Consider the following 25,563-nt stretch of genomic DNA (forward strand, 5'->3'; position numbering starts at 1 on the left):
CACCCCCACCCCGCAGCAGCTCCCCCCGGCCCAGGGAGCTGTGCAGCAGCTCCCTGCCCCAGCTTACCTCTGCTCCACCTCTTCCCTGAACACACAGTCGCTGCTCCACTTCTCCTGCCTCCCAGGCTTGCGGCGCCAATCACCCCCTTACTTGCTGCAGGCAGCCCTCCCCGTGCCCCCCTGCCCCAGGTCCCTCCGCCTAAATGCCGACGATGACTGGGGTGGCCGAAGATCCGGCCGCCACGGTCTTCGCTGAAGGACCCAAAATGCCGCCCCCCAAGTGCTAGCACCCTAGGCGACCACCTAGGTCGCCTAATGGATTGCACCGGCCCTGTGTTTCCCTGTATCAATTCCAAATTGACTGTCCGTTAGTGGAACCCAGTTACTGAGTTGTCAGCATTTGTGTTCGATGATCCCTTGAATTTTCTGACATGTGAACAAAAAAAAACCCTCATATCAGTCTCGAACTTGGCAAACCTTTCAGAGTATGTGTACATCTGGGGTGAGAGCGAAAGTGGATGAGTGTTAACCTGCCAGTGGGGAATCAACAACCCCACTGCAGATGGAGTGGTTTCAATCATTTGTTGGCAATCCTGTTATTTAAGGACTAGGACTCAAGATTCTATACTCTGCCACTGGTCAACTGTTAGACCTTCGGCAAATCACCTCAACTCCATGGGCCTCTGCTTCTCCGCCCCCCCGCCCCCCATTTGTCTCATCTGTTTTAACTGCAAGCTCTGGGGCAGGGCTTGTCTCTCACTACGTGTTTGTACAGTGCCTAGCACTATAGACAGCGGGTATAGGGTTGCCAATTTTGGTTGGACGTATTCCTGGAGATTTAATCACATGATGTAATCTTTAATTCAAGATTAATCTTTAATTGCTGGAGACTCCAGGCCAAACCTGGAGGGTTGGCAACCCTAGGCAGATAGCATAGGCAGGGGAAGGCTGTGCCTTCCCAAACAGTCCTGCCCAGGCTCCACTCCCAGGCCCCCTCCTGCCTGCTTCCAGTCCCGTCCTGCTCCTCGGTGGCCAGCCAAGAGGATGGGGCAGGCAGGCTGGGGCCGGTGAATACAAGGCCCAGCACCACCCATCCGCCCAGTGCTGGGGGCACTGGGACCACGCCGCTCGCCCAGCTCTCCGGGGCTGGAGCTGGGGGTGCTCCAACTGGGTCACTCACCTGGCGCTCCGGGGCGGGGGTGCTCTGGCCACACCACCCACCCCAGAATGCTGGGGCTGGGGGCACGCAGGGGAGGGTGGGGTGTGCTCCAGGCTCTGGCAGGGGAGGGTATGGAAGAGGAGGGGCAGGGCCTCGGGCAGAGGGAAAGGGGCTGTGGGCTAGCCTCCCCCAGCGGCGCATTCACCCACCACCCATGCCTAGCACAATGAGGTACCAATCTTGTTTGCTGCTACAGATAAATAACAAGAATGTGAAAACATTCAACAGCCCCTCCATTTGAAACAGCATCCGCGGAGCCTATTGACTTGAACTGGTCCACGGACTTATTCTGATGGCAGGGGACTATGTTTTTTTTAAAAGAAGAGGGCTTCCTTTTATACCATGAAACAGCTTCCCAAAGGAGGGGTTGAAAGCCCCATCACTTGGGTCATTGCCAGCTAAATCCGGACACTACGTTGTACAGTTGTCTAGGGTTCCAACAGCCAGAATTTGAGCAAAGTATTACCGCCAGCAGAAGACTCACCGATGGTATGCCACAGGCAGAGAACAGGAGGGACTGGTGCATGGTGCGCCAATCATTCTGTTTCATTTTGTGTCTGTCCATTCCTGAGGGACTTTTCCCGCCTAAGATCCCCTAAGCATGTGCGGCATTTGAGATGCACTAAGCAGCAGGATTTGAGCCTCCAACCTCCAGCCGTGACCTCTATCACTCAAGCTAAGCTACCAAGGGTTAGATTCACAAAGGGTGCTTAGGTGCTGCAACAGCTAACTCCTAGGTGCCCTGCCGCCAGTCAAATTCACAGCCCTGAGTTAGGCACCCTGTGCATTGTATGGAGAAAGTTAGGCACCTCACAAAAGGGATTCTCAGAAGCCAGCATGCTGAGCGGGGAGCCCCCTAAACTAGCCAGGAGTGAAATGCAGAGGAAAGGGGTAGGGCTGAGGACCCAGATCCTCAAAGGGACCTAATGCCCATTGATCTGGGGCTTAGGCACCTGACTGACAGGCCAGAGGGAGATGACTGTCTCCAGCTGGGATCCTCAGCCAGGACCCCTGTCTTGGGGTTAGGTGCCTACAACAGATCAGCCTTTACCCATGTAAAACTGCAGGGGAAGGGGTAAAGGCAAGACCCCCCTCCCCAGAGGTTAGGACACACAACTGGGATGCTGGGGCCCTGTTTTTAAATCCCCGCTTTGCCTGCCTTGGAGCTGGGACTGGAACCCAGGTCTCCCACCACCCAGCTGTTGGGTATTCCAGGCTCAGGGTTTTGCAGTCTTTTCTGATGCATCTGTTCTACTTTTTGCACAATTAATTAGCTATTCAGTGAAGCAGGGATGTGAACTTAACTCTCTGAACTCCCTGGTGAAGGAGCAAACCGCTAGGCTATTGAGTCAATCTCTTGCTCTCGCTCACCCAATTCATATTTAATCGTTAATATTGAGGCTCCTTAATCTTTAGACCCACTTACCAAGGGTTGTGGTGGATTCCCTTTTATTGAAGTACTTAAATTAAGGGGAGCAGGTAAAATTTCCAATAATGCTTCAGTCACTTAGGAACCTAAGTCCCCTCCCATTGGAAGTCAAGGAGAGTAAGGTGCCCAATTCACTTAGGCTATTAACAATATATGACAGATATTAAATATTAGAAATCTCCTTTTAAAGAGACCCTTGACTGCTCCATAGGTCGCTTTTCAATGGGATATAATATTGTCTGTAGCCAACTGGCTACTTGGTTGTATAAGTAAGAGAGACACTATTACCACTTCCCTCTACTGAGTGGAATCAGTACTGATCTACTGTGTGTCATAGGCCTTTTAGTGTGAAAGCTGAAGGATTTTAAGGCAGGATAATCTGTTTTCAGTCCTCACTACTGCTGTGATGTTCAGAGCATCTACAGCACAAAGCACAGTGACAATTTGAAATTCCTAGTAGGCCACAACAATATACTTCTCGTTAACTTACTCTCAGGAAGATCACCAACCTTAGCCCAGAGGTATCCCATCCCCATGTCAGTTTCTCTCACATTCCCTTTTTCAAGGATTATTCAGGGCTTGTCTACACTGCCCGCCGGATCGGTGGGCAGCGATCGATCCAGCGGGGGTCGATTTATCGCGTCTAATCTAGACCCGATAAATTGACCCCCGAGCTCTCTTCCGTCGACTCCGGTACTCCACCAGAGCGAGAGGCGCAGGTGGAGTCAACAGGGGAGCGTCAGCAGTCGACTCACCGCAGTGAAGACACTGCAGTGAGTAGATCTAAGTACGTCGACTTCTTATTCATGTAGCTGAAGTTGTGTAACTTAGATCGACCCCCGCCCCCAGTATAGACCAGGCCTCAGAGCTCATGTTCACGTCAGGTTACTCCTCATCTCTTTCTTTTTAAAGAGACTAGATAACTTTACTATTATTCCTCCGGTTTTATCATCGCACCAGTCAACACTGAGCTGTAACGATACTTTGCATCTTCCATCCAAGGCACTCTACAAACATCGACAAATTTAGCCTTGCAAACTCCCTGGGAGATAAGTATGATTGTCCACTGTGTTCCAGATAAGGAAGCTGAGGGACAGAAAGAGATTAGGTGACTTGCTCAAGGTCACATAGGAAGTCTGCATAAGAGCTGGAAATAAAACCTCAGGTCTCCTGACTCCTAGTCTTCCTTAATTCTCCCTGCTGATAGTATCATTTTCCCCTCTGTCCACATGCCTCTGGCTGGATCAGAAATGTCCTGCATGGAGCATGCAGCTGGGAAGTTCTGCGGGATTGAACCTCAAGATACTGTGGACAAGAATGTCAAAAGTGGCTAATGATTTTGAGTGTGTACATTTTAGGGGCCCAGTTTCAGACATCTTTGAGGGCCCTGACTTTCAGAAAGTGCTCAGCACCCACCCTCTGAGACTCAGCACCCTTCAAATGGTCTAAAATTAAGCACTTACAAGATTGCAGCAGACAAAATTACAAAATCGCTTTTGAAAATCTCAGCCACCACTGTAAGCAATATGAGATTTTAACGTGCCGAAGCCGGAGACTCAGTGACCTGCTGCTGCAGGGATAAACAGTAGTTAAAATGCTCTTAAGCTTACATCCCCATTAACCTTCTCCTACCAGCTGACTTTCCAGAAGCCCTCTTCAAGTTGTAACGAGCTGCCTGTCTCCTGCTACCAGAACCACCCAGAGAGGAATGAGGCTTGCTGACAAATGCATTGCACTCTCCTCTTATCTTTACTAAGTTTCTTGCATTTTTATATGGCACCTTAATAACCCCTCATTTCCATTACAAGTGCATGCTTTCCTTCTGCTTATCTGTATCTCTATGCACTCCTTCTCCATTCCTGCAGCCACACCGCCTGGGGCTATGACCAGGTTAGCTCTCCAAAGCTCAACCGGGTTCAGATCTGCTTAGTAATTGGATGAAGGTTCTCAGACCGAATAAGCTGCAGGAAGTGATTCACTAGATGGCGCCCTTCTATCTGCATCAATATTGAGCCCAGTGTCCCAGCCTAAAGTTAGGGGTGAGAGATGAGATGCAAATCCAGTGCCTCAGTCGCATGTCATCATTAAAAGATCCACTGGCATTATCTCAAGAGTAGGATTGTTAACCTCAGTGCTCTGGGCCAGATTTCAACTACATTCTGCCTGACTCCATTCCCCATATAGTTACACTTGGTTACAGTGCTGTTCACTTCCTGTTGCATGCAGTTAAACAGCTGCTGTGTTCCACCCTAGAGGCAGCTGCATTTCACTGGCAGTTGAGCAACCCCTACATGTATGGTCTGTAAAGTGCTCTGGGATCTTTCCAAATGAGAAGTGTTATATAAAACATGAAGCTATTGTTAAGGTAAAAAATATCTCCAGAGCTGAAGAGTTTCTGTACATGTGTAACCTACACACATGTGGGTATGGTGCTGTGACACCAAGACCACTAACAAATTAATGAGTCTGCTCTACAGCCTTAGCTAAGGGCCATGTGGCTTTTAGCTCATGCATTTAGTTCCAGGGGTCCCAGGTTCGATCCTGCCTGCCAACGACCGGGGTCTGTCAGGGTTACACATGCTTGAATAAAAGTATCATCTCCCTTACATGTATGCACTCAGTGACTTACTAACCTTTATAAGCATGCTGAAGTTGTGTTCCAGGACATTGCTCATGTCTTTTGCTTGTAATTTCCTGCATGCTGTTTTATTTGTATATTGTTGAATTTGGTAGCCTTCCCAAAGAAAAGAGCCAATGCACAGGTTCTAGCTCAAGTATTCAAGCTAGTCAGGACCTCTCTGTTAACACGCAATATTCATTGGTTTCTGTCCTGAGAACATGTTAGGGTTTTGACTTGGCTTGTTAAATACTCTCCATATTACTAAGTGCAAATAACTGATTGAGCAGCCAGAAGTTAAAGCCATATGTTCCCATTCATAACAATCAGAACAGACTAAGGTCCACAAAATCTGGTTAAAAAGCCAATAACCGATGAGTAAAGTTATCGAGCCAGATCATCAGCTGGTGTAAATATGGCATAGAGCCGTTGAAGTCAATGTATCTACACCAATTTAAACCAGCTGAAAATCTGCTTTTATGGCTATATTTGTATTACAGCATGATCCTGGTTATCCAAACAACATGGGTGACACCAAATTTGTTTTGATAACTGGTATTGCATAGACAAGGAGTTAGCTTGTTAGGGAGATTTGTAAAGGGTCTCCAGGAGGCTGGAATATCGTGACTGATCTGTGTTTTCCTGACAGTTATAGCTAGAGCCAGTTGGAACCTTTTTGATTAAATATTTGTTGTCAAAAAATTCTGTTCCGTTGGGTTTCATGGAGGTGTATCAAATCTGACGGGAAGGTTTCTGAGGTCTAGGGCGGGCTCTCTGGTCACTTCCAAAGAGAGAGAAAGACCCAAATTGAAAACCTGAACTTTCTGATCCAAAGCTGGATGTTCCAACTCTATTCCATTTCACAAAGACATTTGAAAAGTTTTGTATCCTTCCAGTGTGGGAAGAAAGCAAAATGTGAAACCTGCCATGAATGGAATTGTTCTCCAGCCACTCTTAGTTATGGCTCAAGTGCATAAATGAAGGTCTTCCCAGAGACTTAGCTACTGAACCTCATGGTCACAATCCCTTTCAGTTGACCCAGCCAAAGGCTAAAAAAATTGCCGCCAACATTCCTAGCCGAAGAGCTGCACATGAAAACAATCCTTTTAGGCAGCTCAGGGACGTGGCACTGAATTGGGCAAATAGACAAACCTTCAAGTGCACATAAGTATGAGGAATAAACAGGAAGAACTGGAAGCATTAATACATATGCTCAAGTATGATTTACTTGGCATCACAGACATGGTGGGATGTGTCTCATGACTGGACTGTTGGTACACAGGGGTATAGCTTGTTCAGGAAGGACAAGCAGGATAAAAAGTGATGAGGTGCTGCATTGTATATCAAGAATATATATACTTGTTCTGAGGTACAGAAGCAGGTGAGGGGCAGACCAGCTGAAATTCTCTGGGTAAAGCTAAAAGGGGTAAAGAATAGGAGTGATTTCAGGGTAGGGATCTACTAGAGACCACGAATCAGGAAGAGGAGGTGAATAAGGCATTTCTAGAACACATAACAGAAATATCCAAAACACAAGACCTGGTAATAATGGATGATTTTAGCTACCCAGTCATCTGTTAGAAAAGTAATATGGCAAAACACAAAATGTCCAGTATAGTCTTAGAATGTATTAAGGAAAAATTTATGTTTCAGAAAATGGAGGACGTTATAAGAGGGACAGTCATTTTAGACTTGATTCTCATCAATAAGGAGGTAGCAAATCTGAAGGTGGAAGGCAATTTAGGTGAAAGTGATAGATTTCATGATTCTAAGGAAAGGCGGGCGTGAGAGCAGCAGAATAAGGACAGTGGACTTTAAAAAAGCAGAGAACTGGTAGGTAAGATCCCATGGGAAGAAAATCTAAGGGAAAAAGCTGTTCAGGAAAGTTGTCAGTTTCTCAAGGAGGCAGTTTTGAAGGTACAACTGCAAACTCTTCTGATGCGATAGAAAGATAGGAAGCCCAGTAAGAGGGCAATATGGCTCCATCTGGAACTCTTTAATGACCTCAAAATCCAAAAGGAATACTACAGAAAGTGGAAACATAGATGAATGGCTAAGGATGAGTACAAAAGAATGGGACAACCACGTAGTGACAAAATCAGATAGGCTAAGACACAAAATGAGTTACACCTAGCAAGGGACATAAAGGCAACAAGAAGAGGTTATTTAAATATATTAGGAGCAAGAGAAAAACTAAGAAAAAGTAGTTCCTCTACTTAGCAGAGAAGGAGAGTTATTATGGATGACATTAAGAAGGCTAATGAGTTAAATGCCTATTTTGCTACAATTTTCATGAGAAATGTTAATGATGTTCAGATACTCAACACAATTAGAATTAACAACAAAGGGGAAGGAACGCAAGCCAAAAGAGGGAAAGAACAGGTTAAAGAATATTTAGATAAGTTAGATGTATTCACGCTGAAGGACAGGATTCGAATTTAAAATGACCTTGACAATGCTGAGAATTGGTCTGAATTCAACAGATGAAATTCAATAAAAACAAATGCAAAGTAGGAATGAAAACTCAAATGCACAACTACAGACTGAGCAATAAATGGCTAGTTGGTAGTACTGCTGAAAAAGATCTGGGGGTTATAGTGGATCACAAATTGAATGAGAGTGAACAGTGTGATGCATCTGCAAAAGAAAAGGCTCATATCATTCTGGGGCATATCAACAAGAGTGTCGTACATAAGACATGGGAGGTAATTGTCCGCTGTACTTGGCACTGGTGAGGCTTCAGCTGGAGCACTGTGTCCACCTCTGGGTGCCATACGTTAGGGAAGATGCAGAGAAATTGTTGAGAGTCCAGAGAAGAGCAACCGAATTGATCAAAGGTTTAGAAAACCTGACCTCTGAGGAAAGGTTAAAAAACTGGGCATGTTTAGTCTTGAGAAAAGAAGACTGAGGGGCAACCTGATAACAGTCTTCAGCTATGGTACGAGCTGTTATAAAGAGGACTGTGATCAATTGTTCTCCAAGTCCACTGAAGGTGGAACAAGAAGTGATGGGCTTAATCTGCAGCAAGGAAGATTTAGGTTAGATACTAGGAAAAACTTTCTAACTATAAGGGGAGTTAAACTCTGAAATAAGCTTCTAAGAGAGGTTGTGGAATCCCCATCACTGGAGTTTTTTAAGAACAGGTTGGACAAACATCTGTCAGGAATGGTCTAGAAATACTCGGCCCTGCCTCAGCAGAGGGGGCTGGACTGGATGACTTCTCGAGGTCTCTTCCAGCCCTACATTTCTATGATTCTATAAGATGCAGTGTATTGGAGGCAGCATCCGGGTGAGTTGGCCGGGTGGCAGAAAGAGTGTGTTTCAAGGCAAGATGAGGAGGGTGACACTTGGTATTCATGGGGAAGGAAGCAGACTGCTGGAATAGCAGGCAGTCCTGGTGTTTTCCCAGCTGTTCCCAATATGCTATGAAACCAGCCATACCATTTGCAGAGCCCTGAAAAGCCTGGGCTAGTCACAGGGCTCTGAAAAATGTGTGGTTTATCTGGCCTTGGTCCCATTGCCAGAGAGTGGAGTCTGGCAGCAGAGAGGTCTCCCCTTCCCCAGGGGTGATTGGGGCCCAGTCTATATGTACCTGAATCAGTGCTGGATGCTGCAACTCAGAATGTCCCATTTGGCCTTTTGCTTACTAGGGCCTGATCCAAAGTCCATTGGATGGAGGCTTTCCACTGACTTCAGTGGGTGTTGAATCAGGTCCAGCCCTGATTCATTGTGTCTTCCAGTGCTGGAAATGACCCTGCCTGGAAATGGGATTCTTAAGCCAGGAGGCGGGTTTCCTAGCCTGCTGCTGTGTTCTTCAGAGGAGGTGCTCATGTCATTCCGTTAGGAAGGGTCACTCACGTTCACCACTCAGTAACAGATCCCTGCATCCTTCCCTCTTCCACAGCTACCAGGGAGTCGGCCTTCGTCCACGCCATCGCCTCCGCGGGTGTTGCTTTTGCGGTGACCAGATCCTGTGCCGAGGGCTCAGCCACCATCTGTGGCTGCGATACCCGCCACAAGGGACCCCCCGGGGAAGGCTGGAAATGGGGAGGCTGCAGTGAAGACGTGGAGTTTGGGACTATGGTGTCTCGAGAGTTCGCGGACGCCCGGGAGAACAGGCCGGATGCTCGGTCAGCCATGAACAGGCACAACAATGAAGCTGGGAGAACAGTAAGGCCATGCAGTTTCATTTTATTGAACCCCTAAAAATATTCCTTCCACCCCCCTCCACCCCCGAAAATCCTAGGTGAACGGCAAGAAGAACCTCAGGTGAACTGGGTTCAACATTGCAGCCCCCTACTTCCCAGTGTGTGTTATAGATTCCCCTCTGTGCCTGATCCACAGAGGATAAGAGTCTGCTATAGCTGCCAGCTATGGGTCTTAGGCCTAGATCCTCAAAGGCATTTAGGTGCCTAACTCCCATTGAGGGCATGCCTTTGAGGATTTAGGCCTTAGCCTGTTAGTTCAAGCCATGGAAGCTCATGTGCTCAGCTCTGAAGATCTTAGGTTCAGTACAAATGAAAATTAAGAGGATGGTCATCACATGCAGACTTCCCTGTGCTCACAGCCTGGTTTCTGTGCCTCTTCACACCTAGCAGGTGCCTAAAATAGCCCCACATTTACTCTCGGTGCCTGTGGTTAGCACCAACCTGCCATGCGGAAAACGGCTTGCTGTCAACTGGACAATTTCAGGACAAGGCTTCAGCCTGTCCATCCAGCGCACCTGCTTCCTAGCACCACCAGGAAACTTTCTTGGCTTGGAGCTAACTTCTCCAACCCTCACCCCACTATATGCCTCACAAAAGTTGCTTCCTGTTCTCTTCTCACTACAGAGAGCTTGTGGTTTCTCTTATATAGGGACCAAACTTCATTAAATCATAGAATCAAAATACCTTAACCTGATCCTACTCCCTTATTAAGTTGTTATTGACAATGAGGGAAGGAATAGGGCCAATCCACTTCCATAGAAACATATGACTATGAAGTAGTCACTCCTCCAATATGGAGTTCCACTACAGTATGTAACCACAGTCCAGAATAGGCCAAAACCTCAGAGCGAGATCCTCAACTGATGGAGAAGGGTGAAGCTAGGGTGACCAGATGTCCCGATTTTATAGAGGCAGTCCCAATTTTGGGGTCTTTTTCTTATATAGGCTCCTATTACCCCCCACCGCCATCCCGATTTTTCACACTTGCTGTCTGGTCACCCTAGGTGAAGCTCCATTGAAGCCAATGGAGTTATTCCAGTCTACACCAGCTAAGAATCTGGCCTGAGATGTGGAGCACAGGCCTTTAAAATTCAAGATGAAGTCCCACCACAAAATGAGGGATGCAGCAACTAAATAGTAGAAGAGGGAAGCAAGACATGTCGCCAGTGGCCATTTGACATAAAGTTGTCCATCGGGTCCTGGGTACCATGGGTTACTCAGCATTTCTGATGGCAGGAAAAGACAGGGATAAAGAGTACAGCCCCAGGGTTGGGTAGCACAGAAGTCAGTGGGAGGGATAGCTCAGTGATTTGAGCATTGGCCTGCTAAACGTAGGGCTGAGTTCAATACTTGAGGAGGCCACTTAGGGATCTAGGGCAAAAATTGGTCCTGCTAGTGAAGGCAGGGGGCTGGACTCAATGACCTTTCAAGGTCCCTTCCAGTTCTAGGAGATTGGTATATCTCCAATTACTACCTTAGGGATTTGTCTCATAATGAGAATCAATAAAAAGATACAACCGTAGCTGTAAGTTCAACAGTGACAATTTAGGCTCCTGTCTGGCCTAGTTTCATCATCAGTCCAGCCTCAAGACTCCGATTTGTAGGCCCCTTACAAATATCATAGATCAGATAGAAAATGGCAGAACATTAAAACTGAAATCCTGTTGCTTCAGAAATAGCATATGTTTTCCATTCACACCATGCTAACACTCATTAGGTGCACAAGTTCCAATCCTCCAGATTCAAGTATTTCCAGCTAATAAAACTGAGCAGTAGGGGAAGTCTGAACCAATTTTCATGAGAATTCAAATCCAATCTCCAGACCAAAAGTTTTGACTGAGATTTAGATGATTATATGAACCAAACATTTTGCGGTTCTCCCATCACTAATTACAATCTCCTTGGCAGTGAATGAAGCTGCCTAACTGGAAAAAAAAAAAACCCACCCAAAAAACATTGATCGCACATGGTAGTTGCTGATTCATTGCAAATCTTTTGGACTTAACTTGGTACTAGTCTGTTCATGCATTCAGAAATTTGCTGATCAGCTCTGAATAACACAGCTTACTGAGTAAATTGTATCAGGCTATATTCCACCTCCAAAATGGTGGTAAGCAGTGCCATGGAAATCTTTGGATCGATTTCAGCCATGGGTGAGGCAAGCATAAGTCTCATTGAAGTCAATGCTGATTTCTTCCATTTAGACCAGGACTGAATTTCACCCGCTCCATCTGGTAACCATGCCACCCGACCCATAGATGCAGCATTGCCAACACCAAGCCTTCAAAGAACTCAAGAGTCAGACTTCTCAAATCATGAGACTGGCTTAAAAAATAATCATACATTTTGTGTTCTTTTCATTTACCTGCTGGTTTCTGCACCTTTAGTAACCTAGGGGATGGGGGAGGCTAGAAACTTACTTTTTGTTTTTTCAAATGAAGGCTGAGATTCTCACCTATTCACATGCCTCCAGGAGCTAGAGCCTTAAGGAAAATGCCAACTACCATGAGGCTCGTGATAAAATTGCAAGAGTTGGCAACACTGCGAGCTGTGCTCTCAGCTGTTAAGGTGTGACCTGCTCAACACACTGTTGAGAGGCCGGTGAAGAAAATCATAGGGTGCAGCAGGAAGTGGCATTGGTGATTCAGTAGGCGACACTCTCCTCCTTGACTCGAGACTCTTTTGCAAGAAAAGGGAGCTCTGATGACCGGGCTAAAAATTGTAGTTTGGATAATCATAGCACATTTCGCTCGTGAATGCTCCCTGCAGTTTAAATCGGCTTATGAATCCTTCTTCATTCCCTGTCCTAAAGTATTGTTTAGCTTGGCTAAGTGCCGTTAAAAAGCTGCAGTAGTCCACCTCAGAGGTGGCTGCATTTCACTCCTGAGCAAAGTGGTCTTTCTGTGTGACTAGAGCTATAGAAATATTTACACACACAGGTACAGGAATGACTTCACCCATGATCGAAAGCACTTTATGGAGACCACATCCAATCCCTGACTGGTGTATATCAGTGTAGTTAATGAAGCTAAAATGGTTTATCCCAGCTGAGGAACTCTGCCTGGCATTCTTTGGGATGAGAAGTGCTGGGTAAATAACAGAATGTATTACTGCTCCGTATTATGGGCTAATAGTTTCCCTCTTCCTTTTTTCTCTCTTTTCCAGTCCATTATTGATCACATGCATCTGAAGTGCAAATGTCATGGTCTGTCAGGCAGCTGTGAGGTGAAGACATGCTGGTGGTCCCAGCCAGACTTCAGGGTCATCGGTGACTATCTCAAGGACAAGTATGACAGTGCTTCTGAAATGGTGGTGGAGAAGCATCGGGAGTCCCGTGGCTGGGTCGAGACGCTCAGGCCCAAGTACAACTTCTTCAAGGCCCCAACTGAGAGAGACCTGGTTTACTATGAGAACTCACCAAACTTTTGTGAGCCGAACCCCGAGACGGGCTCCTTTGGGACCCGCGACCGGATCTGCAACGTCACCTCCCACGGGATAGACGGATGCGACCTTCTGTGCTGCGGCCGCGGGCACAACACAAGGACTGAGAAACGGAAAGAGAAGTGCCACTGTATCTTCCACTGGTGCTGCTACGTCAGCTGCCAGGAATGCATACGAGTCTACGACGTTCACACGTGCAAGTAAAGCAGGAGTTCCCTGGACAGGCTCCGTGCGGAGAAACGGATTTGAGCCTGCTTCTTCTGAGGTTGTGTAGATGGGAAAGATCTACTTTTTTTTATAGTAAAGGAAAAAATAAAAAAGGCTAAAACTGGCTGGATAGAATAGATCTAATGACTTCTTGGTCGTCCCAAGATGCATCTGGAGGCTAACATTACAAATATGGAACTCCATACAAAAAGATTATGCACCGGTTAGGAGACTGTGATTTCTTTAACTACCCAACAGAACAGAACTGCAGAGAAGATTGTTAGCATGGGGCATGACTCTTTGCTTTTCTCTCAACTAACCTAAAGAGACTCATGCTATTAAGTGTCCTTTGAAAGACTTGCTACTTCCTAAACACCTGCTGTTCCCAACCCAATAGGAAGAGGTGATGTCGGACAACAGCTCCGAACGTACTGAGATCCTTTCCAAGCCCCAGCAACCAGAGTCTGTGTGCAACATGAATGGCAAAAAATTAAAATAAAATATTCAATTCATTAAAAAAACAAAACCCTTCTTCCACTTCTTCTGGGAACAGGGGAATTCTGCAAACATTCCTTAGTGCTGTAGAATGGACGAGCTCTTAGCATGAACTTTTTAACATAGTGGTTTCTGCCAGATTTGACATAGGACGCAGTGACACATTTAGTACTTCTGCAGAGAAAGAGACTGCTGATGGATTACTACCAAGGTCCCACTGACACCAATGCAACAGGCGTGGTAGATGCTGTGATCTGTATACAAATGCGTGCATGTCGTACGTAAAAACTCAGTGCACAGAAGGGGACCCAGCAAACGCATGGCCACGGAGACCGAGATGGCTCTTTTTCCTCAGCAGACACACCAGCAGACATTGACCCAACTGCGGCCTGTGGAGGCAGGGATGTGACTCAGCCGATTAGAAGGAGGCTGCCCGTTGAGACGTGCAGTAGGGTAGGGCGCAAACCGCCTGTGATTAAGGTGGTGAGGACATCGTTTGCACCACAGGTCAGCAAGGAAAGGAGAGCAGGAAAGGGGTTTCCCCACCTCTGCTTAAGAAACAAAGTAACATTGGAAAGTGCACTTAGTTCATTTCATCGGCTCCATACAGCTCATGCAGGCTAATCGGGGGGTTCAGCAGAACCCTCAGAACAGAACTCTGTAGGGAACAGCGGTTCTGCAGGGCTGCGTGTTATGCGTTGATAGACAAACCCTGACCTGGAACAGCCTTGGACTCTGGCCAAGTTTGGAGCCAGATCCAACCTCCGCAACTAGTGTCTCTATGACAGGCCAAATCAAAAACCTTGTGTCCGAACCACCCTCGACTTTGGGAAAGTTTGGGTCCAGCTCCAAATCCCAACTCTGCAGCACGGCCCTATCTCTGCTGTTCGGCTGTTTCGCCTCTTTGACGCTGTTCCTTTGCCTGTGTTGTGTTGCAAGCGGTCGTACCTCTGATACCTAGATCAGGAATGCCAATTTGCAGTAGCAAATGTAACTTGCTGTATGGTAATCCAGGCTCCACCTGGGGTGGTGGGTTCTCAGGCCTGACTCTTCACTCCCTCACACTGGCTTTGACAGCAGTATAACCCCATTGGCTTTGGTTGCATTATTCCTGATTTACACTGGTGTAAGTGAGAGGTGAATGAAGCACAGAGTCACGGCATGCATAGCCTTTGCCTCCTTTGTGTCTCACCCTCTTTTCCCCACCTGCTGGGGGTCCCATCTAGAGAAATGGGAAAGGGACTGATTTATTTTTCCTTTTGCCATCAAGAATTGCAGAAATGGAAATGAGGCTAGAGCAATGGGAGCCTTTCCACTGACTGCCGGGGGAGCTGGATCACAACTCTGGGCTAGGTTGTGACGACACACCTGAGTGGGGAAATGCAAGCACCTCCTCGATCCCCACATGCTGGCTTGCTCTCTGCAACCTGAGCAGGTGAGCTGGGAGAATGCAGCCGAGACAAGGAATGAACGGAGTCTAATCCCCACGCAGAAAAATGGGGAGGGAGTTGTGCCCCAGAGGCATGTCTCTGAGTCCCAGCACCTCCCGGACTACTTCTAAATTGAGCTGTGCCTAGAGGCACGAGCTAGCCCTCTGGATTGACGGGGTCAGTTTTGTCTGCTCTGTGTGTAAAGGCTGACTGATGCCAGAGTGACTTCATCTGTGGTTTAGAAAAGAGAGAGAATGTATAAATAGAGCATTAGGCATGGTATTGCATCCCTGCCCATCCTGGCTAATAGCCATTGCAGAAGGAAATGGCTCAGGATAGGGATATTCGTGCACTAGCTTTAAAAGGAAGGGAAACAGCTGGACATTTTAGAAAAATCTTATCTGAAGTGGAAGGAGTCCTTAGAACAAACTGGAAAAAGATTTGGTAAGGAGAAATAAATAAATAAATAAATAGATGCAGTTCATGATCCAGGGACAGCAAACACATGGGCAGACACTAGGCCGGTCGCTTAATGCACTTCTAGAAGGAGCTCGCATGCCTTGAGGATGAGGGCTGCACCGTAGCCTGAATAGCATAGAGCACAAGTGTGGGTTTAACAATCACTGGGGCCAACTTCACTGCTGGTGCAATTCCATTGACTTTCAGTGGGATTAGACCAACAGAGAATTTAGCCCTTATACATTGGAGTAAGGTCGTTTAAAATCTGTCCCTGCTTAACGCCCATGCAAAGACATGAGTTAGGGGTTCTGAGTGTCCCTGGGGAGAACCGGCCAGCCTGACTCTAGTCTCACATCACTTCTGCGGCATTCAAGCTCCACCAAGAGTTACTTCTGATTTACCCCACTATGAGTAACAAAGAATCCTGTGGCACCTTATAGACTAACAGACGTTTTGCAGCATGAGCTTTCGTGGGTGAATACCCACTTCTTCGGATGCAAGAAGTGGGTATTCACCCACGAAAGCTCATGCTGCAAAACGTCTGTTAGTCTATAAGGTGCCACAGGATTCTTTGTTGCTTTTACAGATCCAGACTAACACGGCTACCCCTCTGATACTTGATACCCCCACTATGAGTGTGATCAGAATCAAGCCCACCCATCACTAGCTCTCAACTCTGCTTGGGAAGTGTGAGGAAAAGTCTAGGCACTTGCTAAGCAATGGCCTGTGCCGGGGAACACAAAATCTTGAGCCTAAGTTATGGCAGATGGGTAAAATGAGGAATGGCTCTGCAGTGGAGATGGGCCTCAAGCTGCCATGTTTAGACTGGGGTTCAGATTTCAAACAGCTTGACATTTGGGGTGCCCCCCGCAAAACCAAGGATTTTGAACAAGGCCCATATCCAATTTCTCAACATCTTTCTTGTGCTAATGTAAATATTCATCATCATATAGCCTAAGGAGGTGATCCAGCCCCCAGTGAAAAGACAACTGCATGCATCCTGTTAATGGCCCCAAATGCATTTATAAGTTCCAGTCCCAGGTCTGACTCTTCAGAGGAGAGAGAGATGGTTTAGCTAGAGGTCTGGGTGCCACAGGTCTGCTAGCCCCGAGACTGGCTCCATCTATAACTTTGGACAAGTCATTGGGACCTGATGTTGCAAAACTGGCCACTGATTTTGGGCACCCAATTTGAGGTGGCTTAAGGAGTCTCACCTTGAATTTGCACCCAAGACCCGAGGCCACGTCTGGAAAATTAGGGCCACAGCCTCTCTCTGCTTCAGGTTGTCATATTGTGTAACAGGAGTGAAACCACCTGCTTCCCCGAGGTGGCGTATTCATTACTTACTGTCTGGGAAGCTCTTTGCAAATGTCAAATGCTAAGAGTCACCATAATCTTAAACAGGTTTCACAAAATCTTTCCCTTCCACCTTTATTTATTCTGTACACACAACACACTTAGGTCAAAAACCACAGCACCATTCATCTCCTAACGCTGACAAATGTGAACTGTCCCACCCACCCTGAATAAAACGCAGTGTTTTCCCCTTGTCTTCTTGCGTGTGACCAAATGTATCTTGGGAGCAGACGGCACATACCGTGAGGGGGAAAGATTCTTCAAGCCAAGAAACACAGCTGTATAAAGAAAAATAAGTAAGAAAGAAAAAAACATAATCCTCTTCTTAAATGCTGCTATGCCACATCGACTGTAGCTATAAAACCAGGCCTGATGGGTCATAATGATCCCTGATACAACTCCACTGCAGCCAGGGAAGAATTTGGCCTCATTTTGTTTTCTTTCTATGAAAGAAATTGGTTTTTGTTTTGTTTTGGTTGGTTGTTTTGTTTTGTTTTTTGACTTAGGGGGTGTTTATTTTAGGGTCAGAGGAAGAAAAAGGGAGGGAAAAGGTGTGAAGTTTTCTACCAACCTCCTGCCCGCCCTCCCCCCCGCACACACGGAGATGCCCGTTCATGGCTTAGGTGGGTTTCAGTAGGGCATGTAGTGCCAGGTACTATGGGTCTGATCCAAAGCATATTTAGGCAATGGGAATCTTTCCCCTGATCTCAATGGGCTTTGCATCTAGTTTTATGGCAGTCGGGGAGAGAAGATTGAGTATAACCCACCTGTAAAGTGTATGTGTGGTGTCCCCCTCTAGTGGCTAGTCCACAGACAGGAGAACACCCTACTACTGCAGCCAGCGTCACTCCTTTAGCTGAAGTGGTAGCGTCTGATGCTGAAGGGGCTAGGTTCAAGCCTGCTGAGGATATGCAATGGGAGAGGGCGGTCACAGCAGCCATACCTAATGGGAGGCAGGGGTGCTCACCTGAGCATCGACTCCTCTTCGGAGCTGCCATAGGCTTCTCTCGACTCCTTAACTACAGATTGGGAAGAAATGTATTAAAAAACCAGGCGCGCAGAACAAATCATACGTTTGGTCTAAGCTGGACCCTAGGATGTAGACAACTTCCTGTCTCCCACGGCCCTGAGCCTTTCCTCCTTCAGAGCTGAAGCCACCAAGCAGGAAAGACCTTCCAGAGAGGGACGTACCCAGGGAAATGGGCTGCGTGCCCAGGGCAAAGCCAGGGATGGGGGCTGTAGAAGGGGCAGGACAAAGGTGGAAGGGGAGGCTGTTTGGGGGTGGGAGACGCCCTGTCTGTGTTTCAGTGGCTCTCTTTCCCTCGTTCTTTAATTCTCTGCCGGCTAGCAGCTAAAGCCTGGCTCTGATAACAGCTATTGGAGACGCTGGTGGCCGTCTCTCCCAGCTCCCCCTGGGCAGCCGTGGGGCCTGGGTTGCGTTCTGCGGGATGATTTTCCTGACAGCTCAGGCTCCCGTGGCCAGGCCCCAATCTCGCGGTCTCACTCACTCTCTCTTGTGCCCCAAACAGAGCTACTGAGTTTTGGTTCCTGGGTGGTCCAGTGCCAAGCCTGGGACCCAGAGGCTGTTGATCTGGGCCTTCTCTGCCCATCACAGCAGAGTATGGGACACTCCATTTGACACTGCAGCTGGGCGCTATTAGTGGGCTATATCCTGAGAAAGGGGCCATGAGAAGCTAATTCCCGATTCTGCCACTGCCTTCCTTTGTGCCCTTGGGCACATCAATTCCAACTTCCTTTTGCCTCAGTTTCCCCATTTGTCAGGTGGGGATAGTGCTACTTCTCCCTCATTGGCAAAGGGGAAGATTTTCAAAGTGGGAGATAGTCACTCAACGCCCAGTGAGAATCGGGTGCCTAACTCTCCTTCGTCCCCTTGTGAAGCTCCCCCGAGACCTTAGGATGGAAACCTATGTATGGGCCTAATTCTGCTCCCACCTGGACTGATGTAAATCTGGAGGAACCCTTTTGGCTTCAATTGTGTTACTCCGGATTAGCACTGGTGTACAAGGGCATGGGGCAGGGACCAATATCATGCGAGCAATTACTTGAGTCTACATTAGTGATTGCTACTGAATTTGACTGAGAGGAGGAGGGGGGTGAATTCTCTGCTATTTCTGCTGGCGAGTACATGATGAAAGTGGGAAAAATTCTCCCCCATTCACCTCTGGGTTAAATCCACATGTTTTGTGCATATAATCCAGGCAGGGCAATCTTCCCCCGTTTCAATGGCCATCCGAATCTTTTCCATGTGGCTCAACTCGCCTCCTTTCTCTCTCTCTCTTCCTCGGCCTGGCTCTCCTTCCAGAGTGGCTCTTGTTGTGAAAGCCTCAGGCAGCCATGTGTGGGAGTTGTCAGGGATGTGATGGGAAGCTTTCCCGTTTTTCCTTTCCCTTTGCCAGGTTTCTTCACCTTTATTTATTAGTATTTATTTATTTCTCAACTCGCAGCCCTCTCCACCAAACAGCCCAAGGGCATGGCTGCTACAGACCTAGGCTAACAGGCAGCTGCAAGGGGCTCTGTGGTTTTTAGAACTAGGGGTGGGGTGGGTGCATATTTGTCAGGACCCCTCCCCAGCATGCACCTGTCAACGGCCACCACCGCTTGGAAAGCATCAGAGGCCCAAACTCCTCCAACCCAGGTGCCAAAACCTTTCTAGAGCTGTCTCCTAGTTGATGAAACCTTCCCTGATGCCATGACCCCCTCAGCCCATTGCCAACACCCTCCGACATCAAAAGCCACCCCAACACAACCAGCTGCCAAACCCTGTCACTGTCAAACAGGCTACAATGCAGCCTTAGGTCTCCCCACTGCCTACTTTGCACGGAGCACCACCAAACTGGTCCACTGTGTTCCCATGGTATCAGTCTCAGTAGTTCACAGATCAAGCCCTGCACAGGCAGGGCCTCGCTTTGCTTTTTGACTAACCGATGAACCCAGCAGCTGTGCTAAAGCCATGAAATGCAGTCCCATAGGACCACGGGGGCTTCCCCCATAGTATGGAACCTCCAGCAGTAACTTATTGTGGGTGGGCGTTGTCCCATCCGCCTCCCTTCCAAACACAGTCTGCCCTGCTTACATCACCCTCTTCAAAGCGGCATCATTGTCTGTAGCCCCTCCTTCCCGCCTTCCACCCCGCTCCCCCTTCGTACAGAATGCACGTGTTATAAAACCTGAAATTCCAAAGCTATTGTACAAAGTAGGGTTGTCACTTTTTCTTTTCTTTTTTTGTTTTCTTTTTGGTACTTTGTTAAGTCTGATGATTTTTTTATGATTATTTATTTTATGAATAAATGTATATATTAGCAAGAGTATATATTTGCAGAAATAACTCATCGGGACAGTGCGGTTGCTCAGCGGTTGTGCGTGTGACCTCATTGTCTTTTACCTGATTTTCTACTGACAGCACACTAGCGGTGTCTTGTAACTGTTTTTGTTACCAGTTAAGTTTGATAGATGTGTTAACTTTATAATGAAAATTAAAAAAAAGTATTAATTTTAACCTGTCTGGTTTAGATTTCTTTTTTCCATGTCACTGGGCTACTGTTCTATATTGTGTCTTGCAACAGAGCTGGGGTTACGTTAATAGATTCAGAGATTATAAAGGCAGAAAGAAATATTGTTATCATGTAGAATAATAGATTCTAAATCCAAAAGGGATCCTCTAGTCCGACCTCCTGCATAACACAAGCCATGGAACTTCCCTGAATTAATTCCTGTTTGAACTAAAGCGTATCTTTTAGAAAAAAAAATCCAATCCTGATTTTAAAATGTCCAGTGATGGACGATCCATCACAACCCTTGTTCCAGTGGTTAATTAACTTCACTGTTAACAAATGTGTACCCTACTTCTAGTATGAATTTGTCTAGATTGAATGTCCAGTCATTGGGTTTTGTTATACTTTTGTCTGCTAGGTCAAAGCTCTCATTAACAAATTTCTGTTCCCCATGTAGGTACTTAGAGACCGTGACCAAGTCACCCCTTAACCTTCACTTTGTTAAACTAAACAGATTATGTTCCTGGAGTCCATTACTATAAGATGCATAAAGTAATGAAGAAACATGTGGCCCACTCCTAACAGAGGAGATGCTCTGCTTAGTTCTTGGCTGCCTAGAAGGAACTGCTCAGTCAATAAGAGTCTTCCATTAAGTTTTATAGGGTTGGATAAGTCCAGAATTTTCAGAAGGGCACAGAGTGCCCAGAATTGGGGGCAAGTTTTCAAAAAAAGTTCAGCAGGATGAGTCAGGAGGATGGTAGATGCTGAGCTCTTTTGAATAATCTGGCCCTAAAAGAGAAGGGAGAGCGCGAGAGACCTCAAAAAACACGCACAAACGTTCACTATATTTGTCACTTTTTAAACTAAGGTGGTTCCGGTGAAATGGGACCATCCACTCGATGCCCAGGAGACTAAAGTCCTCCACTGATCTCCTCAGAACAGATACATCATAGGGAATGGCTGTGCAATTCCCCACTGACGCTGCCCCGCCCAGCAATGATGGGTGAGAAGGCATCCTTTCAGAGACTCTTGTGAACATTTCACTACGAAATGGAAGGGACTCTGGGGCCATCGCCCCACCTCTGATGGACTTTACCCCTCCACACATGTGCTCTGAATACCTCAGATACTACAAACAGGAATGAATTCAGGGAAAGTCTATGGCTATGAGGCTATGGAAGGTGCTATGCAGGTCAGACTTTCTGATCCCAGTGGTCCCGTCTGGCCTTATAATCTATGCTTTGCCCTACCTGACAGGGATAACTTATCCCTAGAGCTCATAAAAATTGTTCTGAAGGAGGGTGATCCTGTGGCTGAGGCAGACTCCCATGCGACTTTGGACAAGTCATTGAGGCCCAGGGCCTCAAAGGGTATTGAGGTGCCTCAAAGCCTTGGGGTATCTGGGTCTTACTCTTTCTGTGCCTCAGTTCCTCATAGGCAAAGTGGGGATAATTAAACTTCTATACGCCAGTATTAGCGGGTCAGCCACCAGCATCATGAAAATGCTTGTGTAACCCACACACCTCCTGGGTGGCACCGAGACCACTTAGAGATTAATGAGTCTGCTACAGCGCTCGCTAGGTGCAGAGGGCTTTTAGCTCATGCAGTAGAGGCTTGTGCATTTAGCTGCAGAGGTCCCCAGTTCAATCCTGCGCACCGACAACTGGAGTCTGCCGGTGTTGCACCTGTAAATGAGAAGAGGGTGTTTTCTGCCTTTGGCGCAGACCCACGGGCAGGTATTTTCAAAATATACAGAGCACGGATGAGCTGCCCCAGCAAAGTATTCCCACCCCCCCGCTTTGAATTACACCACTCAAGCACCACACTGGGTTATCATACTCAGCATATTTTCCAGGAAGAAATGATAAATATTCTCAGCAAAGGACCCTTGAGATAAGTTTATTTGCCAAGCGGTGTGGCCTGCTTGGTCGGATAGGGGAAAGCATTTTTTTGTTTAACTGGACAAAACAAACACCTAGCTTGCCCCAGCACCCGCATTACCTGCTCTCTGCAAGCATAGGTACTCCTGGTGGGTGGGGTTTATCCCAGGTTAAGGGGAAAATTTGGGGATGGGGGTGGTTATTATATAGGTAACACAGCCCCTGGACCAGGACTATTCTACCTATAGGGGAAATTCTACCTCTCTGATGAGAAACAGCAACAAAAGTTATTGCTCAGCTACAGCTATGACAACGGGTTCTGTGTGTGGATGTGTGTTCACTGACAGCTGGACAGACACCACCAACATAGATCACCTACTGGCCATCAGACAGCAGCTACGCATAGTAACTATGGTTTGGGGCCAAAATGCTCTGTGCTCTAAGCTCCTATCAAAGGCAATGGGCGTTGCGGGCACTTAGCCTCTGGGAGAAACATCAGATCCTTAACTATTGTTCAGTGCTGAGTTGATTAGCCAATTCCTCCTTATTCATAGATTCATGGATTCCAATGGCAGGATGGCTCCCTGCGATCATCTAGTCTGAACTCCTGTATCACACAGGCCATAGAACTTCTCCAAAATAATTCCTAGAGCAGCACTTTTTGGAAAACATCCAAGTTTGATTTAAAAATTGTCAGTGATGGAGAACCCACCACGACCCTTGGTAAATTGTTCCAGCGGTAAATAATCCTCCCTGTTAAAAATGTATGCTTTATTTCCAGTCTGAATTTGCCTAGCTTCATCTTTCAGCCCTGGGATCATTCAAACAAGTCCAGATCCATGCCCAGTATAATTTGGAAGTGTTGTCACCCATTTCTCCCTTGCCTGGCTTTGGAATTTGCTTACTGTGCCCTTTTATTTGCAGGTGGGGATTTTTTTCTTCCATTGTATATGCATTCGGTGGCACATCGCCAGAATTGCATTCCACAGGGCTACAATCCAGTCTGGGATTTACTTGCGAGTGTCAACAGGTGAAAAGTGTTAACTAATGAACTTGGTGCTAGTGTTACGGAGAGGTCAACTCTGTGTGTCTGTCAGATGGCTTGGAGAAAGGACAGCAGGATTAAATAGATTTCTACATCCATCCATAATGAGAAAAGCATACCTATGGTACAACCCTGCCCATTTAAACCGCATTCCGCTGCCTGGTTCATTCAAATTTTGGCTGAGCACCGTGTTTCTTTTCAGTTCCAGAGATTGTGTGTTTATCCCCAGAGAAAGTACATCATGAGCAGTGGCGGTTGGCAAGCTTCCTTCACGCACCATGCCCTCACGAACAAGGTGCCTGCATTCAGAGCACCTCTAGGAATGAAGATCTGTTCTGAATCTATGCCCCATTCAGACCTCAAGTTCCAGCATTGGCTGCTGAGATGAGTATCAGTAGAGATGGGTGGGATTTGTGATGTGGAGACCTGTCCCTGTGGATTTGGCTGAGGTCACAAATACATTCATCTAGACCACTGAACAGCCATCAGATGGTTTCATCTTCCGGAGACCTGGGACCGACACCATAGGAGATTGGGCTCAGTCATGTCAGAGGAACACCTTGGTTTCCATAACATCAGTTTGGCTAGGAAAGTGTTTCAATTAATTGTAGCGGGTGGGACAAATGTGTGTAGCCATGTGACTTTGGCTGATATTCACAGCTAAATCAGTAAATACTCTTACTACCCGAGATTATGAACCTGGACCCACAAGCCTTCCACACACAGAAGTCAACATATGGAAGGCTTGCGGACATGGCCTTAGCACTTCAGGATGTGAATAGATTGCCATCTGGCTTTTGGTGTAACAAGCTAGCAAGGCCTGGCTGAAACACTCCACCCCCTTCGCAGGTGTTGGTTCTGTTGGGCAAAAAAGTGTTATATAGACTCATAGAAACGTCGGGCTGGAAGGGACCTTGAGAAGTCATCTAGTCCACCCCCCTGCCCTGAGGCAGGATTAAGCAAACCTAGACCATCCCTGGCATGTATTTGTCCAACCTGTTCTTAACATCCTCCAGTGATGGGGAATCCACAACCTCCCCTTGGTAACCTGTTCTTTAGAGTTAGAAAGTTTTTCCTAATATCCAACCTGAATCTCCCTTGCTGCAGATTAAGCCCATTACGTCTTGTCCTACCTTCAGCGGACATGGAGTACAAACGATCACCATCCTCTTTGTAACAGCTCTTAACATATTTGAAGACTATTATCAGGTCCCCACTCAGTCTTCTTTTCTCAAGACTAAACATGCCCAGTGTTTCAGCCCATCCTCATAGATCAGATTTTCTAAACCTTTTATCAGTTTTGTTGCTCTCCGCTGGTCTCTCTCCTATTTGTTCATCTCTTTCTTAAAGTGTGACACCCAGAACCGGACACAGTACTCCAGCTGAGGCCTCACCAATGCCATTTAGAGCAGAACATTAGCTCCCATGGCTTACATAAGAGACTCCTGTTGATATATTAAAAGACACCAACCATGCCAAATTCTTACGTGCACTATACATGCCAAATACAAGCAAGGACTCCAGCAGAATTGTTGTGGAACTTTTCTGAAGTACTTGGCCCCTAATGGGGGTGTTTGGGTATTGGAAACACACCCAGAGAAATGGGATATGTGGGGGGTATTACTATTTATTGCATTGTGGGAGTGTCTAGGAGGCCTCACCATGGATCAGGAGCCCATGGTCCTAGTTGTCATACAAACACAGAACAAAAAGGCAAAGTCCTTGTCCCCACAGGGCTGGCAATCTAAATAATGGGTTTTCTTTTGTTTTTATAACTATTAATAACAAAAGTTGCTGGTTGCCAGCCTGCGGTAAAAACTGCTTTCAACTGCTGTTACATGCCTTATTAGCATGTTTGCATGTCAGCACTGAAAATCTACCCTGGAGGCCACACATGACTCTTCTGTAGCAGATGCCTACCACTCGTCTGAATTAAAAAGTTATCTATGGGAATGGTGTATGGCTGAATCTATAGTAATGAGGGTGGGAAAAGGATGCGTCTTTTAGCACCGCTTATCAAATGTGCCAAATAAAGAAGATTCCATTTCCTTTGAAGCACATAGTTTGAATATTAACCTAAGGGTTTGAGGGAAAAAACAACAACATAGCAGTAAATTCTGCTGACACTGAGGTGAATGGCGTGCTGTATCTGCGTAGGAGAAAGCAGTTGGGTGTGGCTCTTTAGAGAAAGAGGACCTAGGGTGAGGGCTGAGCAAACCTGCAGTAGGAACACCAGGAGCTGCCAAGCCCGAGGCGGGGGGAGTT

General features: G+C 46.8%; 1 protein-coding gene across 2 annotated transcripts in view; it reads left to right on the plus strand.

Annotated features, from left to right (window-relative positions):
* WNT3A (Wnt family member 3A) overlaps positions 1-13,118 on the plus strand; it is a 117,791-nt gene extending 104,673 nt beyond the window's left edge. For both annotated transcript variants that reach the window (XM_039524734.1, XM_039524733.1), the window contains exons 3-4: positions 9,170-9,435; positions 12,639-13,118. In XM_039524734.1, the coding sequence (XP_039380668.1) occupies positions 9,170-9,435; positions 12,639-13,118 (746 nt within the window). The remainder of the gene's footprint in view (positions 1-9,169; positions 9,436-12,638) is intronic.
* The last annotated feature ends 12,445 nt before the right edge of the window (positions 13,119-25,563 follow it).

The sequence above is a fragment of the Mauremys reevesii genome, linkage group 2 (genome assembly GCF_016161935.1).
Source record: "Mauremys reevesii isolate NIE-2019 linkage group 2, ASM1616193v1, whole genome shotgun sequence".
In the NCBI taxonomy this organism is placed as follows: Eukaryota; Metazoa; Chordata; order Testudines; family Geoemydidae; genus Mauremys; species Mauremys reevesii.